Consider the following 24,264-nt stretch of genomic DNA (forward strand, 5'->3'; position numbering starts at 1 on the left):
AGGCAGAAGTTGCAGTGAGCTGAGATCATGCCATTGCACTCCAGCCTGGGCAGTAGAGTGAGACTCCATTAAAAAAAAAAAGAACACAAAGCACTGCCCCATATGTTAACTCATTTGCTCCATAAAGAAAGTGCTGTTTTCATCAATACTAATAGCAACAACCATGATAGCAACTGGTCACACAGCAGTTATGATACACAAGCACAGGCCAACAGCTCGGGGTATGTTGATGCCTTTTCCAGGGTCACACAGCAAGCTGTATAGACCCCAGGGCATCTCCAGGGGCAGTGGAGGGGGCAGTAGCCATGGGAGTCCAGGGATGGTGGCCAAACAAGTAATGCTAATGACACAACCCAGGCTTTCCTGATTCCTCAGGTAGAGATCGTGATGTCCCTGCTTGGAATGTTTTGTCCCCCTCTGTTTGAAACCATCGCTGCCCTGGAGAATTACCACCCACGCACTGGACTGAAATGGCAGCTGGGGCGCATCTTTGCACTCTTCCTGGGAAACCTCTACACATTTCTCTTGGCCCTGATGGATGATGTCCACCTCAAGGTAAAAGCCACAATACCCCACCCCATTGCAACTCCTGGTGCCCACAGTATTTTCTTTTTAAATATAATAATTTCATTATACATAATTTATATTAATTAATGTTATAAATACAGAAAAATAAAATTTTTTAAAAACTCCCCAGAATCTATGACCCAACAATGGCCACTATTAACCTTTTCCTGTAGTTCTTTTCTGTCTTTTTCTCTGGTTGTCTTCTTTCACATCATAAACATGTCATTTGCTAGCTTAAATTTTATCTTCAGCCTCTTCCTCAATGTTTCATAGGTGCCACAAATGATTAACAGCCAAGTAATTGTCCTCCAAGGTGGTGCTATGTCATGGTTGACCTAACCATTCATCAAAGCTCACCACACAATTATGGAGCCCCCACAATGGCAGGCCCTGGGGTAGAGCAGACTGGAAGACACAGTCCTGTCCCAAGTGTGTTCGCACTCTGGGCTGGGAGACAGACTTCATTACAGCATGCTGTGGGATATGCTTCAGTGGGGTCAAGCCCAGGGCAGCATGGCAGCTCATAGGAGGGGCTCCAGATTCCACCCTGGGGACCTTAGCAGACATTGGGAAAGGCAGAGGGAACAGCTGGGTCAACAGGGAACTGCATGATGCCTGACAATGGAGTGGAGCAAGGGGTGAAAAAAATAGACCACGGGAGAGCCTGATGATGCTGATGCCCCTCTTCTCCACCCCTTTTTTCCTCATTACTGAGCTGTAGGAACATTTTCCTGATGCTAACAGAAAACTGTTTTAAGCATGGAAGTGATTGAATCTGGCCCTAACCTCCCTGCCTTATCTCTGGCTTCCCTGCTACCCAGGAGACTGCTCCACCCTCCTGAGCCTCCCATTTCCACCACAGGACAAAATTCTCTCTTGCCTCTCTCTCCACCCATCTCCTCACGTTTGACTAGTTGACTAATCCTCCTTGAGGTTTCGGCCCAGATGTCACGGCCTCCAGGAAGTCTTTTGTGGTCCCCATTGTGTGATGTGGATGCTTCTTCTCCCAGAGAGAATTTCTCACAGCTCATATCGCTCTGCTTTGCAACTGTCTGTTCATCTGCGTCACTTACTAGACTCTGACCTTTCTGAACAAAGCTTCATCTCTCTTGGTCACTCCTGCATCACCATTACTTTATATGCACAGAAGAGACCCTGAATAAATTATTTTCAAGAGAATAATGAATGACTGGATAGATGCGTGAATGGATGGATGAGTGCTCGGATGGATGGATGGATGGATAGATGGATGAACTAATGGATGGATGGACAGATGGACGGATGAAAGCTGACTTAGAAGATAACTTCATGGGAAAGACCCAAGGACTACAGCCTCTCCTGTACATAGTGAAAGCCTGAGGAGGGAATTTCTGGCAGGACTCTGTCCAGGGGAAGGGCAGAAGCTAGATGGTAGGATTGTGGCATTTGCTAGCTTTTATTGTTCTTGTGGAAACAGTTGAACCATCGCTGGCTCCTTCCTACCCCACACCTCCATCTTCTGTTCTAGCTTGCTCATGAAGAGACAATAAAGAACATCACTCACTGGACTCTGTTTAACTATTACAACTCTTCGGGTTGGAACGAGAGTGTCCCCCGACCACCCTTGCACCCTGCAGATGTGCCCCGGGGTTCTTGCTGGGAGACAGCTGTGGGCATTGTGAGTAGTTGTGCTCTCTGAAAAGGTGACCCCTGTTCTCAGTTCTTTGTTATTCCCTCCTTGATGTTTCCATTTGAGGAATAATCCTGAAAACTTACCAGCTGTTCATCCAGCAAACGTTTCCTAATTATCTTGGAGGAAATAAAATGACTAAAGCAGACCCTGTGTCCCCTGGGTACTCCAAATCTCTTTAGTGTCTCAAAGGTTGTGATGGTGTCTGGTAGATATTTTCAGTTTTTCAAAAAAAAATAGTAAATTATATATATTCTACAAATGCAAAGAAAGCTTTATCCTTCTGTTTTTGGTCCTTCTTCTATATGTCTCTGTGAAAACCCGTTTTATTTTCTATATATATATATATATATATATATATATATATATATATATATATTTTTTTTTTTTTTTTTTTTTAAATCCAGGGGCTGGGCACAGTGGCTTATGCCTGTACTCCCAGCACTTTGGGAGGCCAAGGCAGGCGGATCACAAGGTCAGGAGATCGAGACCACCCTGGCTAACATGGTGAAACCCTGTCTCTACTAAAAATATGAAAAAATAGGCATGGTGGTTCATGCCTGTAGTCCCAGCTACTCAGGAGGCTGAGGCAGGAGAATCGCTTGAACCCAGGAGGCAGAGGTTGCAGTGAGTCAAGATCATGCCACTGCATTCCAGCCTGGGCAACAGAACAAGACTCCGTCTCAAAAAAAAAAAAATCCAACTAGCAGGAGGTGAAAAAAGTTAGGCATTATCTCCAGTGACTGGCAGTCACATTTAGTCTTAGTAGGGGCAGCTGGCACTTCACAGTAAGTGGGGAAGCAAGGCCTTCAGATCCTAGTGATGAAAACGTGGTACATTGGGCATAGCCAATCTAACAGGCAATTTGCATATGTAATTACTAAGTTTCCCAATAGCCTTTAGAAATTGATATATCAGCTTCAAGAGATTCAGAGATTATTCCAAAGTCATACAGTTAGTATGACTTCCAGAGCCAGGGGTCCCCTTTCTTCACCACCATTCTGCCACAAAGAATCAGAGGGTCACAGGGACAAAGTCAAGTGGGTGGGGGAGAGTTTATGAGACTCTCTCAACATACTCTCAGGGAGGGTGGGAGAGGTGGGCGAGGTCTCCACCCACCCCCCTTCCTGTGTTCCTCTGCAGGAATTCATGAGACTGACGGTGTCTGACATGCTGGTAACGTACATCACCATCCTGCTTGGGGACTTCCTACGTGCTTGTTTTGTGCGGTTCATGAACTACTGCTGGTGCTGGGACTTGGAGGCTGGATTTGTAGGTCACCACTTCATGGACATTCTGCACAGAGGAATTTCAGCCATCCTCTTTGATGCTTACAGCCAGATGCATTCTTGGGCATTTCATTTCTTTGGAGGCTTAATGACGGTGTCTGCTCTTTGGAGTAAAAAGTGTTTAATTTGTATTTCCTTTAAGGGTCCTATTTGCCTTCATAGGGGAAGCTACTGCTTCCCAATGTAATGAACAATTCTAGGAAATTGAGGCATTTGGCCTAGGGGAAAGTGGACCACACTTCAGTACTGAGCTGATGACTCATAGGGAATTGCACCTGAGCAGTCTCAGCTCTTATTAGGGAGGCTGACATCCAACAGCAGAGGCGAATATTTCAGGAAGTCCTGGAACACACCAAGAATACAATAACCACTGGTCCTGTCTTCCGGATGAAGCTTTGAGAAACCTCCTTTGACTCATACTCTCTTACAGCCCTCTTCCCCACCCACCTGGTAGATGTGTATCATTTCCTCTCTCTAGTGGCCTTCTATGATCTGGCAGAACTTCTGGCTCAGGCAGCTGTGCCATACATGTCTCTTTCATGACACCACACTGGCCCAGCCTGCAGTCACTGGTGTGCATGTGTGACACCTACCTCTTATCTGAGCTCCTGGTGAAGGGCTCCATAAGATGTTGACCTATGTAGCCGTCATCCTGGCCTGGCCCAGGTAAGGGCCTCAGTACAGGTTTCTGTCACATTTTTTTTCTTTCAGTCACCAGTCTCAGTTTTAAACAAATCTACTGAACTCCTCGGCAGCCAGGAAAGCTTCATAATCCTGTCTGGGAACAAAGGTGAAAGCCTTTATGCTCAAAAAGGATGAGATCTTCGACAGAAGCACAAGATATTGCTAAGAGTTCATTGTTCTTAAATTTGTAAGATCACCAAGATACTCAAATAATGCTAAAGTTCATTGAAAATAAGCATGTGAGAGTATCCAAGAAAATTATTTAAAAAGAAAAAGAGGCCAGGTGTGGTGGCTCACACCTGTAATCCTAGCACTTTGGGAGGCCAAAGCAGGAGAATTGCTTGAGTCTAGGAGTTTGAGACCAACCTGGACAATTTAGCAAGACCCCATCTCTACAAAAAATTAAAAATTAGCTGAGTGTGGTGGTGCACACCTGTAGTCCCAGCTACTCAGGAGACTGAGGCAGGAGGATTCCTTGATCCCTTGATCACACCACTGCATTCCATCCTGGGCAATACAGTGAAACCCTGCCTCAAAAAACTATAAAGGAAAAATAAAAGGAACTAGACTTGCCATAATACTAAAACATATGATAGCACTGTAATAACTAAAACTAGTACTAGAGAATAGACCAACTTGTCAATGGAACAGAATAGAAAGTCCAGAAATAGATACTATCTATATGGGCTCTAGTTTCTGATAAAAGGAGACTTTCAAACATGCTGAGGGGAAGGATTATTTTATATATATATATAAAATAAAAATGTGGGAGACTATATCCCTCATTCATTTTACCTAGATAAATTAATTGTAGTTGAATCAGAGTTTTTAACATCAAAAAAATGAAATTATAAGTTTCTAAAATAAAGCATGTATGAACTTAGAATCTTGGAGTGAGGAACATTTGTCCAAACAGGACATGAAACCCAGTAGATAAGTGTTTTTCAAACATTTTAAAATATTAAAATTTAAAATTCCAGGCTGGGTGCAGTGGCTCATGCCTATAGTCCCAGCACTTTGGGAGGCTGAGGCAGGTGGATCACTTGAGGTCAGGAATTCAAACCAGCCTAGCCAACATGGTGAAACCCTGCCTCTACTAAAAATACAAGAATTAGCTAGGCGTGATGGTGTGTGCCTGTAATCCTAGCTACTTGGGAGGCTGAGGCAGGAGAATCGCTTGAACCAGGAGGCAGAGGTTGCAGTGAGCTGAGGTTGTGCCACTGCACTCCAGCCTGGGCAACAGAGCGAGATTCCATCTCAGTAAATAAATAAATAAATATCCAAGTCTTTACCCCATGGATGTCTCCTCCTTCCATCTATTAATGCTGGCCCTTTCTTTTTCTCTTTTCTTACTTCTCATCTCTTCTTGTGTTCTCATTTCCATTTTTCTCCATTTCTGGAAGATAAACTGGAATGTGGGCTTTAGCATGCTTCATGGGAACCCCCATATCTTCGGTGCTCACGGATTTTATGTTCTTTCAAATATTGGACACATCACAAAAACTGAAAATCAGGCTGAAATATGAACCAAGCTGGGCACTTTCCTGTCCATGAGCTGCTCTCAGGCTAGAGGAAGAAGAGAAGGAGAATAAAGAGTTGGAAGGACTATTTGGGTTTTGTTTGTTTATAAGATTTTTTTTCTTTTGACTCCTCATTTAATTATTTGCATTTCACTATTTATTAGATTTCTCGTTGATTATAATTTCAAGGTATGTCTCCAATAAAGCATTGATAAAATGTTCTCTTGGAGGCAAGGGTCTTCCCAAGAGCACACTGCCAGCCGCGAGTCCTGAAAGACAGAAACTCTCACTTTTTTTGTCCAGAATTCCAGTTCTGACATTTTTAAAGTTTCAGCTTTGAGAATGTCAAATTTTTTCTTTAAAAGTTGAAAACATATTAAAGAAATAGAATGCTAAATCTAAGTCCTTCTCTAGTTACCAGAGCAGGCTCTTTGGGATGGGGTGGCCTTGGCTTGGCCAGCGGTTGGGAGCAGGCTTTGGCTGACTTCACCAAACGTGTGTTCTCTCTCTCTCCCTCCCTCCCTCTCTAGCCTTCATATGCTGAGTTTGATATTAGTGGAAATGTGCTGGGTTTGATCTTCAACCAAGGAATGATCTGGTGAGTTATCCATTTTTCTGGGGATCGCCTCATCTGAGGAATTAAAAAACTGGAATTCCAGATTTTGCAATGTAACTAGTTGGAAGAGGCTGGATACGTCATCTTGCCTCTACGCTCCCCTCTTTCACATGAAAAATTGAGAGCAGGACTAGATGAGAAGCAGGATAGTTTCTGGCCCACCCATGTGCTATCACGGAAGTGGTGAGAAAGGGACAGAGGGGGTTGGGGGAGAAAAGGAAAAAGGAAGGAAGGCAGGAGAGAAGGTGGAGAAGAGAGACAAAAAGGGGAAGAAGGAAGAAAGACAAAGGAAAGGGAAAAAAGGAGCAAAGAAGGGAGGAGGAAAAGAGGAGGAAAGGAAATAAGGAGAGAGGGAAAAAAGAAGGAAGAGAAAGTGGAAGGTAAAGGAACTATGGAAATCCCTTCTCTGAAAAGCGAGTTCAAGGAGGCCACATAACTCCAGCCAAAGGCCTTTAAGGTGCCAAGGGCTCACTGCAAGCCACTGCTCAATTCTCTCGATTGAAGGACTTCAAATACTCTTCTGAGCAGCAATGCCGATTTATGGAAACCAAGGAGAAATAGGCAGGAGAAGGTATAATTTGCTAGGTACCTGAGGGCGAGGCAGTGGTAAAATCCTGGTCAGAGCTTAAGCCAGGAATGCTCAGAGTGCCTCCCACCCCTGAGGACTACATGGTTCTGGCTTGGTGATCAATATTCTGGTTAAATGGGAGGCCCCTGACCTGGAGACTTGCCAGGAAAGCAGCTCCGCCTCATGCCCTTAACCCATCTATCCCATTTCCTTCTATCACCCTTCCCTCGCCTTCCCTGCTGTCCAGCCAACCAGGTGTTCGGTTTCTGCCCTTCCAGGATGGGCTCCTTCTATGCTCCGGGCCTGGTGGGCATTAACGTGCTGCGCCTGCTGACCTCCATGTACTTCCAGTGCTGGGCGGTGATGAGCAGCAACGTGCCCCATGAACGCGTGTTCAAAGCCTCCCGATCCAACAACTTCTACATGGGCCTCCTGCTGCTGGTGCTCTTCCTCAGCCTCCTGCCGGTGGCCTACACCATCATGTCCCTCCCACCCTCCTTTGACTGCGGGCCGTTCAGGTGCAGAATCTCTGCTGCCCAGGAGCACCTCCCCTCCTGAGGCAGTCTGCTCAGAGTGCTTGGCCCAGAATTCCAGTTCTGGTTCCACGCCAGCCTGTAAAGGGCCATGGAGCTTTGGGTGATTCACTGATGCTATTCGAGAGCGTTTTCTGCCAGAATGGAAATGCTCTGCTGTTCTGTGTCTGTGCTGTCCAATTCAGTAGCCACCAGCCACCTGTGGCTGTTGAGTGCTTGAAATGCAGAACTGAGAAAATGAATTTTTCATGTATTTATTTTTCTAATTTATTTAATAACGTTTAATTGAGAGTTGTACGTATTTTGGGAGTACATGTGATACTTGGATACTTGTGTACAATGTATAACGATCAAATCAGGGTAACTGGAATATTGATCACATCAAGCATTATTTATTTTAGACAGAGTCTTGCTCTGTCGCCCAGGCTGGAGTACAGTGGTGCCATCTCAGCTTACTGCAACCTCTGCCTCTCGGGTTCAAGCGATTCTTGTGCCTCCGCCTCCCGAGTAACTGGGCACCACGACGCCCAACTGATTTTTTTGTATTTTTAGTAGAGATAGGGTTTCACCATGTTGCCCAGGCTGGTCTTGAACTCCTGGCCTCAAACAATCCACTCGCCTCAGCCTCCCAAAGTGTTAGGATTATTGCCATGAGCCACCATGCCTGGCCTAAACATTTATCTTTTCTTTGTGTTGGGAACTTTGAAATTATACAATACATTATTGTGAGCTGTCATCTCCCTGCTGTGCTATGGGACTTATTCCCTCCATCTAACTGTATATTTGTACCAGTTAACCAACCTTGCTTCATCCCCGCTCCTCTCTATCCTTCCCAGCCTCTGGTCACCTCATTCTACTCTCTACCTCCATGAGATCCAGTTTTTTGGCTCCCACGTGTGAGTAAGAACATGCAATGTTTGTCTTTCTGTGCCTGGCTTATTTCACTTAACATAATGACTTCCTGTTGCATCCATGTTGCTGCAAATGACAGGATTTCGTTCTTAACTTCAGTTAAAATAACCACACATGGCTAATGGCTACCACGTTGGACAGCACAGTTCTACCCTTTAACACATGGATAACTTACTACCTGGGATTACTTTACCATAGGACAAGTAATGGTGGATATTCTGAAGATGAATTATCATAAATTTACATGTGCCATTTAAACGTGAAGCAGCTGCAGAGGACTCTTGACAGACCTCAACTGAGCGCTCTCTGCTCTCTAGAGCATTGACCTGGGGGTTCGATATAAGTCAAGCTAGTTAGGAGACTGGATATTGTATAAAAGGACAAATAGTTACATAAGGAAATAGATCAAGAGATAATATGCATCTACTGTTCTCTTTCCAAATGCATGATCTTCTGAAAACAAAGCCCTCTGCTGACTCCGTAAGGAGAGGTTCTGTGGTTAAAGCAGTTTGGGACATACTGCCCCCTCTGTCTGCCATTATCTCACTTAGAAATGCTTGATTCGTGCTCCCTTGTTAAAGGCTCTGAAGAATCAGAGGCAATGAGGTAACACCTGTAAGCTAGTGTCTTCATCCTTATTGACCACAGAACTCTTTCTGCATGGATCACTCATGCAGGACCGGAAGTAGGGTGTGGCAGGTGAGTGGTGCCCTACACTGCACATGAGCAACTCTGAGGGCATTACTTTCTTAACTTGTGCACCCAAGGCCTCATCTGCCTCATTCTAGTCCCAACCTTGCCTACCAATGAGGAGAAACACTGTTCTGTAAAAGGGTCGAATATGCAAAGCAGCCCCCAAATGCCCAAAGAGCTGAGAACCCAAAGGAGGGAGGAGACAAATGCAGTTTGTCGGGTTTGGGTGATTTATTAGGGGTAACATATAGACAGAGGCATGGTCGCAAGCAGCGCGAGGCAGGTAGATCTCCATACCTCAATCCCCCAGACCCAGGGCTTGTATCTTGGGGGAAGTATGTGTGCTCTGGAAGGAACGTGTAGGTGGCTCTGGACATCACAGCCTGTGATTTATGCAGCAGCATCAAGGGTTGCTTTGGAGGAAACTTACAGTAAACAAGAGTCCCTACATGAAGAGAAATACATCCACTAGACATGTGGGAGGCACTCCCGGACTCAGGGTTAGTTAGAAGTTACCAGGCACATTAGCATGTAAAGTCAAATCACTCATGTCCCCCACAGGCACACTTTGAGAAATGCTGATCTGGTCCTTCTCAGTTTCTAAGGGACTTACCTAGATAGAGGCCTGTGATGGTCAGAGCCCAGCGATGTTAGCAGGAGCGTTCCAGCAGTGCCACCTGGCAAACAGGGTTCACACAGAAGGAGGGGATCAGTCTAGAGAAGGAGCATGTGGAAGTGCAGACGGCCTGAGATGCCAGGCTGAAGGGAGAACCGCATGGAAGAGGCGTCTCTTGGCTTCCTCCTAACAAGGTTTGGAGAGCTGGGCCCTGGGTTTATTCTTAGGAATTCAAAACCTAATGGAGGCCAGATGCAATGGCTCACACCTGTAATCCCAGCACTTTGGAAGGCCAGGGAGGGCAGATCACCTGAGGTCAGGAGTTCAACAAGACCAGCCTGGCCAACATGGAGAAACCCCATCTTTACTAAAAATACCAAAATTAGCCGAGTGTGGTGGCAGTTTCCTGTAATTCCACCTACTCAGGCTGAGGCAGGATAATCACTTGAACTCAGGAGGCAGAGGTTGCAGTGAGCCGAGAACACACCATTTCACTTCAGACTGGGCAACAGAGCAAGACTCTGTCTCAAAAAAAATAAAACCCTAATGGAGCTTGGCTGACTGGATTTCAAAATTGCTTGAGATTGGTGATTCCTTTCTTCCTTCCGTTTTCTCCTTTTTGGTATTGCAATGTGTGTAGCTGTCATCCTATGCCTGCCCCAGGTTGGTTTCAGCCCAGTGAAACCCTTTCAGACTCCCAGCCTCCAGAACGGCAAGATACTAAATTTGTATTCTTTTAAGCTACAAGCATGACAAACAGCAGGTACTGGAATCTGATACACCATCTAATTCGAAATAATCTACACTTGACTGTCACATAAAAGCCTAACATGTAAAGTTCACGTTTCTCGTTCTTACGTGGTGAGTATGCCCTGGTAATAATAATGATCATAAATTAAACATCGTGATCCAGCGATGGGCCCGGCACTTGAAATCCTGTCATGTTATAAGAGGATCATTGTAATTTGTAGTGTACCGGGCAACAGCTGTAAGGCATGAGAGAGCCACAAATGGTCTCTGACACAACTGCTCTTCTCTGTCATTATAGCACAAAACATGAATGAGCTGAAAACTTTATTTACAGACTCTAAAATTTTAATTTTATACTTCAGTTTTTACATGTCGCAAAATAGTATTCCTGTTTTGATTTGTTTTCAGCTACTTAAAAATGTAAAAATGATTCTTAGCTCACAAACCTTATGAAAATAGGTGACAGGCCAGGCACAGTGGCTCACGCCTGTAATTTCAACACTTTGGGTGGCCGAGGTGGGCACATCATTTGAGGTCAGAGGTTTGAGATCAGTGTGGCCAACATGATAAAACACCATCTCTACAAAAAACACAAAAAGTTAGCCAGGCATGGTGGTGCACACCTGTAATCCCAGTTACTCAGGAGGCTGAGGCAGGAGAATTGCCTGAACCTGGGCGTGGAGGTTGCAGTGAGCTGAAATTGCACCACTGCACTCCAGCCTGGGTGACAGAATGAGACTCTGTCTCAAAAAAAAAAGAGAGAGAATGATTGTCTACATGGCTCACAAGTGATCAATGGGAGAGCAAGGATTTAAGCCAGGAATTTCAAACCCCACAGTCCATCTCTTGGCACCAAAATTACCAACCAAGAGCCAGCAGCATCCAGGTGTCTCTGGGCCGGCATTTTGTAGAAGTAAATCTGCCTTATGCTTCTTAAGTATTAAAAGAAAATAAAAATTACAGTTGCAAACTGTCCAGGAACCTGTCCTTAGTAATCCAATATCTCCTAGACTTACAATCTGAAGGTTAATTGTAGGCATTTCTGAGAGACACTCAGGTTGTCCAGCACATCAGCCTCTGCAGAACTGTTTCCAGACCCAAAGGAAGCTCCATGTTGATCTGGTAGCTACAAACACAGGCAATTTATCCCATTAGAATATATGAGAAAACCCATTTTTTTTCTGGCTGAGGAAGGTGTCAGACACAAAAGACCAATGAAGGCAGAGAGGTTCTAAGTTACTTAGGATAGAAAGCTCATGAGCCAGTGTGCCAACACATCTATCAACCCTCGCCAGAATGGCAGTCCCTCAAGGGGAACTTTTTACTTGCAGTTCATTTGGAGCAGAGCTCTGGTTCTTCCAGGAAAGCGGTGGCGAGCAGCAGCCCTGGACCCGAGGGGGCGTGGACACAGTTGTGAATGCCACAGGCACTCTGTAGCATGTTGTAATGTGCCCTCTCCATTTTCCAGTGGGAAAAACAGAATGTATGATGTCCTCCAGGAGACCATTGAAAACGATTTCCCAACCTTCCTGGGCAAGATCTTTGCTTTCCTCGCCAATCCAGGCCTGATCATCCCAGCCATCCTGCTGATGTTGTAAGTTAGCCAGGTCCTGTGGCTCCACCCCGCGGAAACCTCTCCTTGAATTCGAGACTTTCTTGGCAGGTCCTTTTCATCTTGCCTTCTTAGTCTGCACTCCCCAGAAGCAGACTCATGATGAGAATTTAAGTGCAAGTATTTTATAGGGGAGGGGGTAGAACTTCAGACAGGGAAGGGAAAAAAAGTGCATGGTTATCACTGTGGGAATTCTGGAAGGCAGTGTGCCTCAGAGTTATCCCTCCCTAAGCGTGGAGGATTCGGGGCATTTGTAGACCAGCTCCCAGCAGCATTCCTGGGTAAAATGGCTTCAGGGGGTGTCACTGGGGGGTCCAAGATGAAGGGGAAGCTTCTGGTAACAGAGATGAAGGCACCAGCAAGTGCAAGTCTTTTGGAGCACACTGAAAATTTGGGTGAGCCCTGACAGTATCTCCAACTACTCCCCCTAAAATCCTCACTAGAAATATCAGAGAACCGTGGGCTCTGAACGTCTTAGGAAGCTGCACAGTGATTCAGCCTGACCCTGGCTGGGCCCACAGCCCTACTCGACTGAGCAGCTTCTGCACTGGAACAAGCTGGTTCCTTCATCACCGTCACCCTCAACAGCTGTTAAGTCCTGAGGATAGAAAACGAGTTTGAAATCTCTGTATTCCCAACGCCAGTCTAACGTCTAGAGCATAGCTGGCCAACAGTACATACTCAAGGAAGGAACTAGGGAAGAGAAGCAGGAAGCCAGAGTCTTGGAATAATGTGCTAGTAAAAACGTTAGCATTTTTCTTTATAAAAAACATTTTGGCATGCTTTTTTCGAAATTATGAAATATTGCCAGCATACAAATGAGTAGAGACAACCATGTACACTATCACAAGAATAAACAGATGTTAACATTTTGCAATATTTACTTCAGGTTTATCTTTCTTTGTAACAGAAATAAAACATTACAGATACACTTCAAGACCCATCCAATCCTTCTTTCTTCCTCCCTCCCCAAAGGTAACTGTTATTCAGACTCGATTTCATTATTTCTGTGCATATTTTGTACTTTTAACCACATGTGTATATACTACTGTTTAAAGACTTTTAAACCTTTTCATGAATGGTTCACATTATATGCTTTTCCTCAGTCAACATTATATTGAGGGGATTTATCCATGTGGATACGTGAGTACACGTTTGAAGGCTCTACTATTTTCCATTGCATGAAGAAGCCACAGTTTATCCGTTCCTCTGCATAGGGAGAGTTAGGCTGTTTCCACTTTTGGGCTGTTGCAAACTGCACTCCAGCCAACATTTTGTATATATCTCCTTGCACAATCTAGAGGCAGAATTGTGGGTCACAGGCATGTGTTTCTTCAATCTTTTTAGATCTTACAGAATTGCTCTCCAAAGCGGATTGTTTCCCTTTGACTATTATTTATAACTTCCAGCTCTCTGGTGAAATTCTCCAACTTTCTATTTTCTTGAACATAGTGATTATAATTATTTTTAAATCCCAGTCTGATATTCTATTATCTGGACCACGTAGGTGTATTTTTGTTGTCATTTGTTTTCTTCTTGTTTGTCATCAGCCCTAATTTTAGCATGGCATGTAATTTTCACTAGATTCCAGACATGTGGATAAAAAATTATAGAGGCTTGAATAATGTGATCTTTCCTCAAAAGGACTTTTTTTTTTTTTTCTGAAAGGCAAATGGAATACTAGATCACTGAATCCTCTCAAGGCTTGATGTATTAGCTATCTATTATTACATAAGAAACAACCCCAAAAACTGAAAAATAGTATTTTATTAATGAATCTGCAATTTAGGTAGGGCTTAGTAGGAATCATTCTTTTCCTCTCTACTCAGCTTCATCTGGGTCAGCTCAGCTGGAGGCTGGAGGGTCCACTTTCTTTTTTTTTTGAAAGGTCCACTTTCAAGATGGTCATTCACAGCCAGGCATGGTGACTCACGCCTGTAATCCCAACACTTTGGGAGGCCGAGGCCAGCAGATCACAAAGTCAAGAGATCGAGACCATCCTGATCAACATGGTGAAACCCTGTCTCTACTACAAATATAAAAATTAGCTGGGCATGGTGGCATACACCTGCAGTCCCAGCTACTCAAGAGGCTGAGGCAGGAGAATCACTTGAATCTGGGAGGCGGAGGTTGCAGTGAGCAAGATTGCACCACTGCACCCCAGCCTGGCGATAGAGCAAGACTCCATCTCAAAAAAAAAGGAAGATGGTTACTCACATGACTGGCCAGTTGGCACTGGCTGTCAACTGGGAACTCAACAAGCTTGTGGGAAGGAACTAAAGGCCTCAGTTCCTTCCCACAAGCTGATGATTGGGCTTCCTCATAGTATGGTGGCTGAGTTTCAGGAGCAAACATCCCAAGAGAATGCAGTGGATATGCATGGCATCTTTACTTACTCCCGCCATACTCTACTGAGGCAATCACAAAGGGATACCCAGGTTCTAGAGAAAGAAATATAGACTCATCTCTTGATGAGGTGATGGCAAGATTCTGGAAGCACATGTAAGATGGGAGTGATTTGTTGTGGCCATCTTTAGAAAACAGTTTGCTATTGCTAGATTTGGGCTTTCTCAGGGCTGACTTATTTCAGTTTTGCCCGATTTCCAAGACACTGACCTTACTCCTGCAATGTGATTCTTACTATTGAGCACAGTCTTTTAGGGATCTCAACTGAAAGCCTCCGGTGTTTACCAATTCCCTCCACCTTGGCAGGGCTTAGAGCTCATTCTCTCTTTTCCCAATTCTGCGGTTTTGGCTCACTCTCTTTCTCCAGCAGTACTGCTACAGCCACTGTGAAATCTCTGCTCTGCTCTTCAGCATCCCTGCTGTCATTTTCTTCTGGGCTTCCTGAAGCAATTGAAGAATTGGTCAATCATTTGAGGGTAATTTGTGTGCAGAGTTTGGCTTATTTATCTGCAATTTGTTCTTCTCTGGGATTCTGTCCCTCAAGTCCTACAGGGTCCAACCCTACTGGTTCTAGTGGGTGTTCTCTATGGGTATAGAGACGAGAGACTGTAGAAATAAAGACACAAGACACCGAGATAAAGAGGAAAAAAATATGGGCCCAGGGGTCCACTGCCACCTAGTACGTGGAGTCCGGTAGTGGCCCCGAATGCCTGTGCACTCTGCCTTTTATTGGGTACAAAACAGGGGAGCAGGGCAAGTAGGGTGAATCTTCAAACAGATCATGTGCCTGAGGAACAAGGGGCCCAGGGCTTTCAAGGAGCCAAACAAGGGGGCAGCGAGAGGCATCAGCACTTTATGTTATGCTTGCCAAGTAAGAACAAAGGCTTCAAGATTTATGCTACTTCTCATTGTCTTCAAAAGAGGGACCAGGTACAGAAGCAGGGAGTGAAAGCAGACACAGACTGTGGCCAATACAGCACAGCACCACAGAGAGACAATTAAGCCCCCCGGGTAGCTGCGGGTTAGGCTGATTGATATCAGTCTTTCCACAAGAGCCCCGGGGGAGTAGCGTGTTCTCCAGCTCACCCAAGGACAGGAGATGTTCCCTTCTAAGGTCTGCTGAGTAGCGGGTGCTTCCCCAAGCACTGGCGCTACCGCAGAGAATTCAGATGCCCTCCAGCAACCCTTACACGGGTGCGACAGAGGGCTTGGTTTCGGCATTCAACAGGTTGTCTCTGCTGATTGCCACCAGTCGATGTTCGACAGGTATTAACGCTTTTGCCTCATGGCCACAGTCAGTGTCCCCTGTCAGTCCCTGACCACAGCAACCTGCAGTTCCTAAATAATTATGCATAAAGTACAAAAGGACTCTAATCAAGGCTTAATATTCAGTAAGACTAATATCTAATCACTCTTGATACTTAATATTCAATAAGACTAATATCTAATCACTCTTGATACTTAATATTCAATAAGACTAATATCTAATCACTCTTGATACTTAATATTCAGTAAGACTAATATCTAATCACTCTTGATACTTAATATTCAATAAGACTAATATCTAATCACTCTTGATACTTAATATTCAGTAAGACTAATATCTAATCACTCATGATACTTAATATTCAGTAAGACTAATATCTAATCACTCTTGATACTTAATATTCAGTAAGACTAATATCTAATCACTCATGATACTTAATATTCAATAAGACTAATATCTAATCACTCTTGATACTTAATATTCAATAAGACTAATATCTAATCACTCTTGATACTTAATATTCAGTAAGACTAATATCTAATCACTCTTGATACTTAATATTCAGTAAGACTAATATCTAATCACTCTTGATACTTAATATTCAATAAGACTAATATCTAATCACTCTTGATACTTAATATTCAATAAGACTAATATCTAATCACTCTTGATACTTAATATTCAGTAAGACTAATATCTAATCACTCTTGATACTTAATATTCAGTAAGACTAATATCTAATCACTCTTGATACTTAATATTCAATAAGACTAATATCTAATCACTCTTGATACTTAATATTCAATAAGACTAATATCTAATCACTCTTGATACTTAATATTCAGTAAGACTAATATCTAATCACTCTTGATACTTAATATTCAATAAGACTAATATCTAATCACTCTTGATACTTAATATTCAATAAGACTAATATCTAATCACTCTTGATACTTAATATTCAATAAGACTAATATCTAATCACTCTTGATACTTAATATTCAGTAAGACTAATATCTAATCACTCTTGATACTTAATATTCAGTAAGACTAATATCTAATCACTCATGATACTTAATATTCAGTAAGACTAATATCTAATCACTCTTGATACTTAATATTCAGTAAGACTAATATCTAATCACTCTTGATACTTAATATTCAATAAGACTAATATCTAATCACTCTTGATACTTAATATTCAATAAGACTAATATCTAATCACTCTTGATACTTAATATTCAATAAGACTAATATCTAATCACTCTTGATACTTAATATTCAATAAGACTAATATCTAATCACTCTTGATACTTAATATTCAATAAGACTAATATCTAATCACTCTTGATACTTAATATTCAATAAGACTAATATCTAATCACTCTTGATACTTAATATTCAATAAGACTAATATCTAATCACTCTTGATACTTAATATTCAATAAGACTAATATCTAATCACTCTTGATACTTAATATTCAATAAGACTAATATCTAATCACTCTTGATACTTAATATTCAGTAAGACTAATATCTAATCACTCTTGATACTTAATATTCAGTAAGACTAATATCTAATCACTCATGATACTTAATATTCAATAAGACTAATATCTAATCACTCTTGATACTTAATATTCAATAAGACTAATATCTAATCACTCTTGATACTTAATATTCAGTAAGACTAATATCTAATCACTCATGATACTTAATATTCAATAAGACTAATATCTAATCACTCTTGATACTTAATATTCAATAAGACTAATATCTAATCACTCTTGATACTTAATATTCAATAAGACTAATATCTAATCACTCTTGATACTTAATATTCAATAAGACTAATATCTAATCACTCTTGATACTTAATATTCAGTAAGACTAATATCTAATCACTCATGATACTTAATATTCAGTAAGACTAATATCTAATCACTCTTGATACTTAATATTCAATAAGACTAATATCTAATCACTCTTGATACTTAATATTCAATAAGACTAATATCTAATCACTCTTGATACTTAATATTCAGTAAGACTAATATCTAATCACTCTTGATACTTAATATTCAGTAAGACTAATATCTAATCACTCATGATACTTATTCCTAACTAGACTCTTCTTTCTATATTCTATTTATTAGACAGGAACTAGCTGAGGCTTCAGTCTCCTGCTTTGGCACTTATAAGACTTTCCTCCCAAAAAGTCCCAAAGATTAGCAGTAATTAACTCTTACCTGCATCTTCTCCACATTGTAAGATGTCCACTTTCTGCTTGGACTCTGCATGGGTCACAAATTGGAAAATACTCTCAGGGAGAAACGCTGGAGGAATGTGGCGCTCACCTCACACACTTCCCTTCCCTCAAGCATCAAGCCCCTTTAGTCTGCCTGTCTAGTCACTCTCCCATGTCCTAAACTATGGTTTTGTAAATTTTGCTCAGCATTTACAGTTGTTTTTCTCTGGAGAGCTGGACCAATGCAAGTCCCTCAGTCAACACCAGAAAAAGAAGTCTTTCCTTTCTTTGCTCATTTGATTTTCCACAGAGTCAGATAGCCTAGCACCAAAACAACAACAAAAATAATCTTTGATCATTTTCATTAGAATTCAGAAAGAAAGCCAGGCGCGGTGGCTCACACCTGTAATCCCAGCACTTTGGGAGGCTGAGGCGGGCAGATCACCTGAGGTCTGGAGTTTGAGACCAGCCTAGCCAGTATGGTGAAACCCCGTCACTACTGAAAACACAAAAATGAGCCAGGTGTGGTGGTGTGCGCCTGTAATCCTAGCTACTTGAGAAGCTGAGGCAGGAGAATCCCTTGAACCCAGAAGGCAGAGGTGTCAGTGAGCCGAGATCATGCCACTGAACTCCAGCTGGGCAAGAGAGTGAGACTCTGTCTCAAAAAAAAAAAAAAAAATCAGAAAGAATTGGCGCACTTACCATGCTAAGTTTTCCAATCCAGGAATACTTCATTCTTTACCATTTGTTCATTTATGTCCTTCAATAATATTTTTAAGTTTTATTCATAAATTTCATGCACATTTCTTATTAAATGTATTTCTCTGCATTTCATCTTTTTGTTTCATACTAAATTAGAATTGCTCTTTCATTATGCTTTCTAAACTAGTTTTTGTTTTTTTATATAAATGTTATTTATTTTCTATGCATATATTTTGTATTTAGCCGGGTGCAGTGGCTCACACCTGTAATCCCAGCACTTTAGGAGGCCAAGGCAGGCAGATCACAAGGTCAGGAGATCAAGACCATCCTGGCTAACACGGTGAAACCCATCTCTACCAAAAAAAAAAAAAAAAATTAGCCAGGCGTGGTAGCACACACCTGTAGTCCCAGCTACTTGGGAGGCTGGGGCAGGAGAATCGCTTGAACCTGGGGGGCAGAGGTTGCAGTGAGTCAAGATCATGTCACTGCACTCCAGCCTGGGTGACAGAGCCAAGACTCTGTCTCAAAAAAAAAAAAAAAATTTTTTTTTTATTCAGCCACCAATATAGTTAGGTTTTGTGTCCCCACCCAAATTTTATCTTGACTTGTAATCCCCATAATCCCCACATTTCATGGAAGGGACCAGGTGGAGGTAATTGAATCATGGAGGCAGTTTCTCCCATGATGCTCTTGTCACAGTGAGTGAGTTCTCACCAGATCTGATGGTTTCCTAAGGGGCTCTTCCCACTTTACTCAACACTTCCCCTTCCTGCCACTTGGTAAAGAAGATACCTTGCTTCCCCTTTCACTTTCCACCATGTTTGTCAGTTTCCTGAGGCCTGCCCAGCCATGTTGAACTGTGAGTCAATTAAATCTCTTTCCTTTTTAAATTACCCAGTCTTGGGTGGTTCTTTATAGGAATATGAAAACAGGCTAACACAGCCACCCTGTGAGTGTATTGTTTATAATATTTAGTCAACCAAAGTTCTTGAATCTTCTCATTTGTCATTTTCTCATTTGTAAACAATGAAAATGTTATATTTTATTTAATTCTTAGATGTATTTTTTCTCTGTAGGATTAATTAGTACCTCCCAGGGGAAAAAAAGTCAATTTATATTTGGTGATAAAATATACTTTTGCACCAGGTGCAGTGACTCATGCCTGTAATCCCAGCACACTGAGAAGACAGCATAGGACTGTAGGACACACAGCCCCTACCCAGAGGCAGAGCCTCGGTAGCTATTCCAGGAATCCTGCCTTGATTCCCCAAGAAAGGCATCCAGCTCCTGTCATCTGCCAAGATCACAGAACCATAGGAGGCATGTTTTTCTCTTGCAGCCTGGCCATTTACTACCTGAACTCAGTTTCCAAAAGCCTTTCCCAAGCTAATGCCCAGCTGAGGAAGAAAATCCAAGCGGTGAGTCTGTTGGGAGTTTCATCCTGGAGGATAAAAAGAGATCATGTTTTTGGTTTTTGCTAATTTGCTCTGTGCTCCCAGCTGTGTTATCTAAATAACTTTCTTCTAAACCAAATCCCAAATATCTGTATTATAGGAAGTAGACTTGTGAGATTCAATAGCATGCATTTATATTATTGAAGCTATTTGGTGATGTGTGACAATATGACTTAAATTTCAAGGGGTTGCTAAATAACAGAAGAAATTCAGTGAGTTCCACCAATGCTCATACAGAAAAATCCAGTACCCACAATAATTTCTAAAGATTAAAGTGAATATTTAAATACTAAAGGAAATATTATTGTCAAAATGACATATTTCTTGTGCCCCTTAGCCGAAAAGAGCTCCTGAATTTCCTTCACACGTGGGAAGCCTCTCTCAACATCCCAGCTGACACCCTACTTCTGACTGCTCTCTACACACACACACACACACACACCAAAGGTCAGATCCTGACCCTCCCTAACCCCTGTTCTTGCTTTTTCTGTACCTCTTCTGAAATGAATCTCACCTGTCTTGCCGCTGGTCCCCACCATCCACACCTTCTTCTGTTAATCATCTCCCTGGGCTCCTGCCCAGGTATAGAAAACCATTGAAATAGAGGATTGAAAGGGTTGCAGTCCTCTGGCTACATGATTCTTCAATAGCTGTGTGAATCTGAGAGCCTCAGGCTGCCCTCTCAATCAGTTGTGAGGACAAGTAACAGGCAGTTTAAGGTAGTCCCCAAGAACTGAAAACAGGCTGGGTGCAGTGGCTCCTACCTGTAATCTCAGCACTTTGGGAGGCCAAGTCCAGTGGATCACCTGAAGTCAGGAGTTCAAGACCAGCCAGGCCAACATGGTGAAACCCTGTCTCTACTAAAAATACAAAAATTAGCCAGGTGTGGTGGTGTGCACCTGTAATCCCAGCTACTCGAGAGCCTGCAGACAGGAGAATCACTTGAACCCAAGAGGCAGAGGTTGCAGTGAGCCAAGATCGTGCCATTATACTCCAGCCTGGGTAACAAAGTGAGACTCCATCTAAAAAAAAAAAAAAAAAAATCACTCAGCACCTCTGAGCCTCAAACACCCATTTCCTTGGCCAGGACCAACAGTTCATTATTTCCTGCAGCTCCATGAAGTTGAGAAGAGCCACAAGTCTGTCAAAGGCAAAGCCACAGCCAGAGATTCAGGGGACACACTGAAAAGCAGCTCCCAAAATGCCACCCAGCTCCAACTCACCAAGGAAGGTAAGCGCTTTGTCATGATTATGTTTTACAAGGCCACATGGAAAGGTGTAAAGAGCCTATGAAACAGTGTGAAATTAGACTGTTCTGGGATTGAAATCAGAATCCTAACAATGATTAGCTTATGAAATTCGACAGGTGAATATCAGGGTCAATCATAGCAGCTGCTTCATGGGATGGTGAAGCTGAGATGAAATCATGCATGTAAAGTGCCTACCAGAATTCCTGGCACAGAGAATGAGCCAGTGAATACCAGCTGGCACAGGTGCTGTCATGCACCCCTTAATACCATTTGGATCAACCATGGACTACATATAAAACGGTGGTCCCATAAGATCATAACGGAACTGAAAAAATTCCTATTGCCAAGTGCCGTGGCTGTCAACATCATAGCAAAACGCGTCACTCGTGTCTGTGGCGAGCTGGTCTAAACAAGCCTACTGAGCTGCCAGTTTTAGAAAGGTCTAGCACATAAAACTATGTATGATACAGAATACTTGATCATAGTGTTACTGGCTTATATGTTTACTATACTATACTTTTTATTATTATTTTTGAGTGGATTCCTTCTACTTATATAAAAAAGAGTTCACTGTAGAACAGCCTCAGGCAGGTCCCTCAGGAGGTATTCCAGAAGAAGGCACTGCTATCACAGGAGATGGCAGCTCCATGTGTGCCATTGCCCCTGAAGACTTTCCAGTAGGACAAGATGTGGAGAGGGAAGACCATGATAATGAGGGTCTCAACCCTTTGTAGACCTAGGCTAATGTGTGTGTTGTGTCTTAGTTTTTAACAAGAAACATTTAAAAAAAAAAAAGAAAAAAATTCTTAATTTGGCCAGGCGTGATGGCTCACGCCTATAAACCCAGCACTTTTGGAGGCCGAAGTGGGCGGATCATGAGGTCAGGAGTTTGAGACCAGCCTGACCAACATAGTGAAACCTCGTCTCTACTAAAAATATAAAAATTAGCTGGGCATGGTGGCACATGCCTGTAATCCCAGCTACTTAGGAGGCTAAGGCAGGAGAATCGCTCAAACCCTGAAGTCAGAGGTTGTGCTGAGCCGAGATTGCACCACTGCACTCAAGCCTGGACAACAGAGTGAGACTCTGTCTCAAAAAAAAAAAAAAAAAAAAACTTAATTTAAAAATAGAAAAAGTTTATCAAATAAGGATATAAGGAAAAAATATTCTTGTACAGGTGGTCAATGTATTTGTGTTTTAAGTCAACTGTTATTATAAAAGAGACAAAATGTTTTTTAAAATTTGAAAGTTTATAAAGTAGGCCAGGTGCAGTGGCTTACGCCTGTAATCCCAGCACTTTAGGAGGCTGAGGCAGGCAAATCACGAAGGAGGTTGAGACCATCCTGGTTAACACAGTGAAACCTGTTATCTTCTAACAATACAAAAACTTAGCCAGGTGTGGTGGCATGCACCTGTAGTCTCAGCTACTCGGGAGGCTGAGGCAGGATGATCGCTTGGACCCAGGAGGCAGAGGTTTCAGTGAGCCGAGATAGCACCACTGCACTCCAGCCTGGGTGACAGAGTGAGACTCCGTCTCGGGGGAAAAAAAAAGGTTATAAAGTAAAAAAAAGTTACAATAAGCTAAGGTTTATTTATTATTGAAGAAAGAATATATATTCTCACTCTGTCACCAGGCTGGAGTACAGTAGCATGGTCTCAGCTCACTGCAACTTCTGCCTCCTGGGTCCAAGAGATTCTCTTGCCTCAGCCTCCCAAGTAGCTGGGATTATAAGCACCTGCCACCACACCTGGCTAATTTTTTGTATTTTTTTTTTTTTTTTTTTTTTTGAGACAGAGTTTCGCTCTTGTTACCCAGGCTGGAGTGCAATGGAGCAACCTTGGCTCACCGCAACCTCCGCCTCCTGGGTTCAGGCAATTCTCCCGCCTCAGCCTCCTGAGTAGCTGGGATTACAGGCATGCACCACCATGCCCAGCTAATTTTTTTTGTATTTTTAGTAGAGATGTGGTTTCACCATGTTAACCAGGATGGTCTCGATCTCTTGACCTTGTGATCCACCCGCCTCGGCCTCCTAAAGTGCTGGGATTACAGGCGTGAGCCACCACGCCCGGCCGTTTTTTGTATTTTTAGTAGCGATGGGGTTTCTCCATGTTGGCCCGGCTGGTCTCAATCTCCTAACTTCATGATCCACCCACCTCAGCCTCCAAGTGCTGGGATGACAGGCGTGAGCCACCACACCTGGCCTAGAAAAAGTTGTTATTAATTGAGTGTAGCCTAAGTGCACAATGTTTATAAAGTCTGCCGTAGTGACAGTAGTGTCCTAGGCTTTCACATTCACTCATCACTCACCCACTGACTCACCCGGAGCAACTTCCAGTCCTGCAGACTCCATTCATGGCCAGTGCCCTAGACAGGTCTACCATTTGTCATCTTTCATATACTGTACCTTTTCTATGTTTAGATACACAAATGTTTACCGTTATGTTCCAACTGCCTACAGTATTTGGTACAGTAAGTTTTGCGCAGGTTTATAGCCTAGGAGCAATAGGCTAAACCATATAGCCCAGGTGTATAGGAGGCCATGCCATCTAGGTTTGGGTAAGGACATTCGATGATCGTCACACAACAAAATCACCTAATGACACATTTCTCAGAATGTATCCGTGTCTTTAAGCAACGAGCGCTATAGTTCATATCCTCTGAAAAGAGAAGCACTGGAATATCTAGGATGAAAGAGTGAGAAAAGTCCACATAAAAAGTTCCCAAAAAGTGTCCTGGGGCTATTGCTCCTTGGCCTTTTGGCTAAGATCAAGTGAAAGTGTCCTGGGCTTCAAAGGGGAGTGATCATAGGCCACCTCAAACTGTCACTGCAGTGAGGAAAGGTCAAGTTGAAAGAGACCATCTCTGAGGTGATCCCATTTTCCACAGATCATCTGTTTTAAAATTAAA

At 42.8% G+C, this 24,264-nt stretch overlaps 1 protein-coding gene across 1 annotated transcript in view; it reads left to right on the forward strand.

The window, feature by feature from the left end:
* TMC2 (transmembrane channel like 2) overlaps window positions 1-24,264 on the forward strand; it is an 80,965-nt gene that overhangs the window by 52,502 nt on the left and 4,199 nt on the right. The window contains exons 12-19 of the mRNA XM_078370944.1: window positions 376-555; window positions 2,075-2,224; window positions 3,380-3,508; window positions 6,260-6,327; window positions 7,192-7,431; window positions 11,886-12,011; window positions 19,992-20,070; window positions 21,220-21,337. Coding sequence (XP_078227070.1) covers window positions 376-555; window positions 2,075-2,224; window positions 3,380-3,508; window positions 6,260-6,327; window positions 7,192-7,431; window positions 11,886-12,011; window positions 19,992-20,070; window positions 21,220-21,337 — 1,090 coding nt within the window. The remainder of the gene's footprint in view (window positions 1-375; window positions 556-2,074; window positions 2,225-3,379; window positions 3,509-6,259; window positions 6,328-7,191; window positions 7,432-11,885; window positions 12,012-19,991; window positions 20,071-21,219; window positions 21,338-24,264) is intronic.

The sequence above is a fragment of the Callithrix jacchus genome, chromosome 5 (genome assembly GCF_049354715.1).
Source record: "Callithrix jacchus isolate 240 chromosome 5, calJac240_pri, whole genome shotgun sequence".
Classification (NCBI taxonomy): Eukaryota; Metazoa; Chordata; class Mammalia; order Primates; family Cebidae; genus Callithrix; species Callithrix jacchus.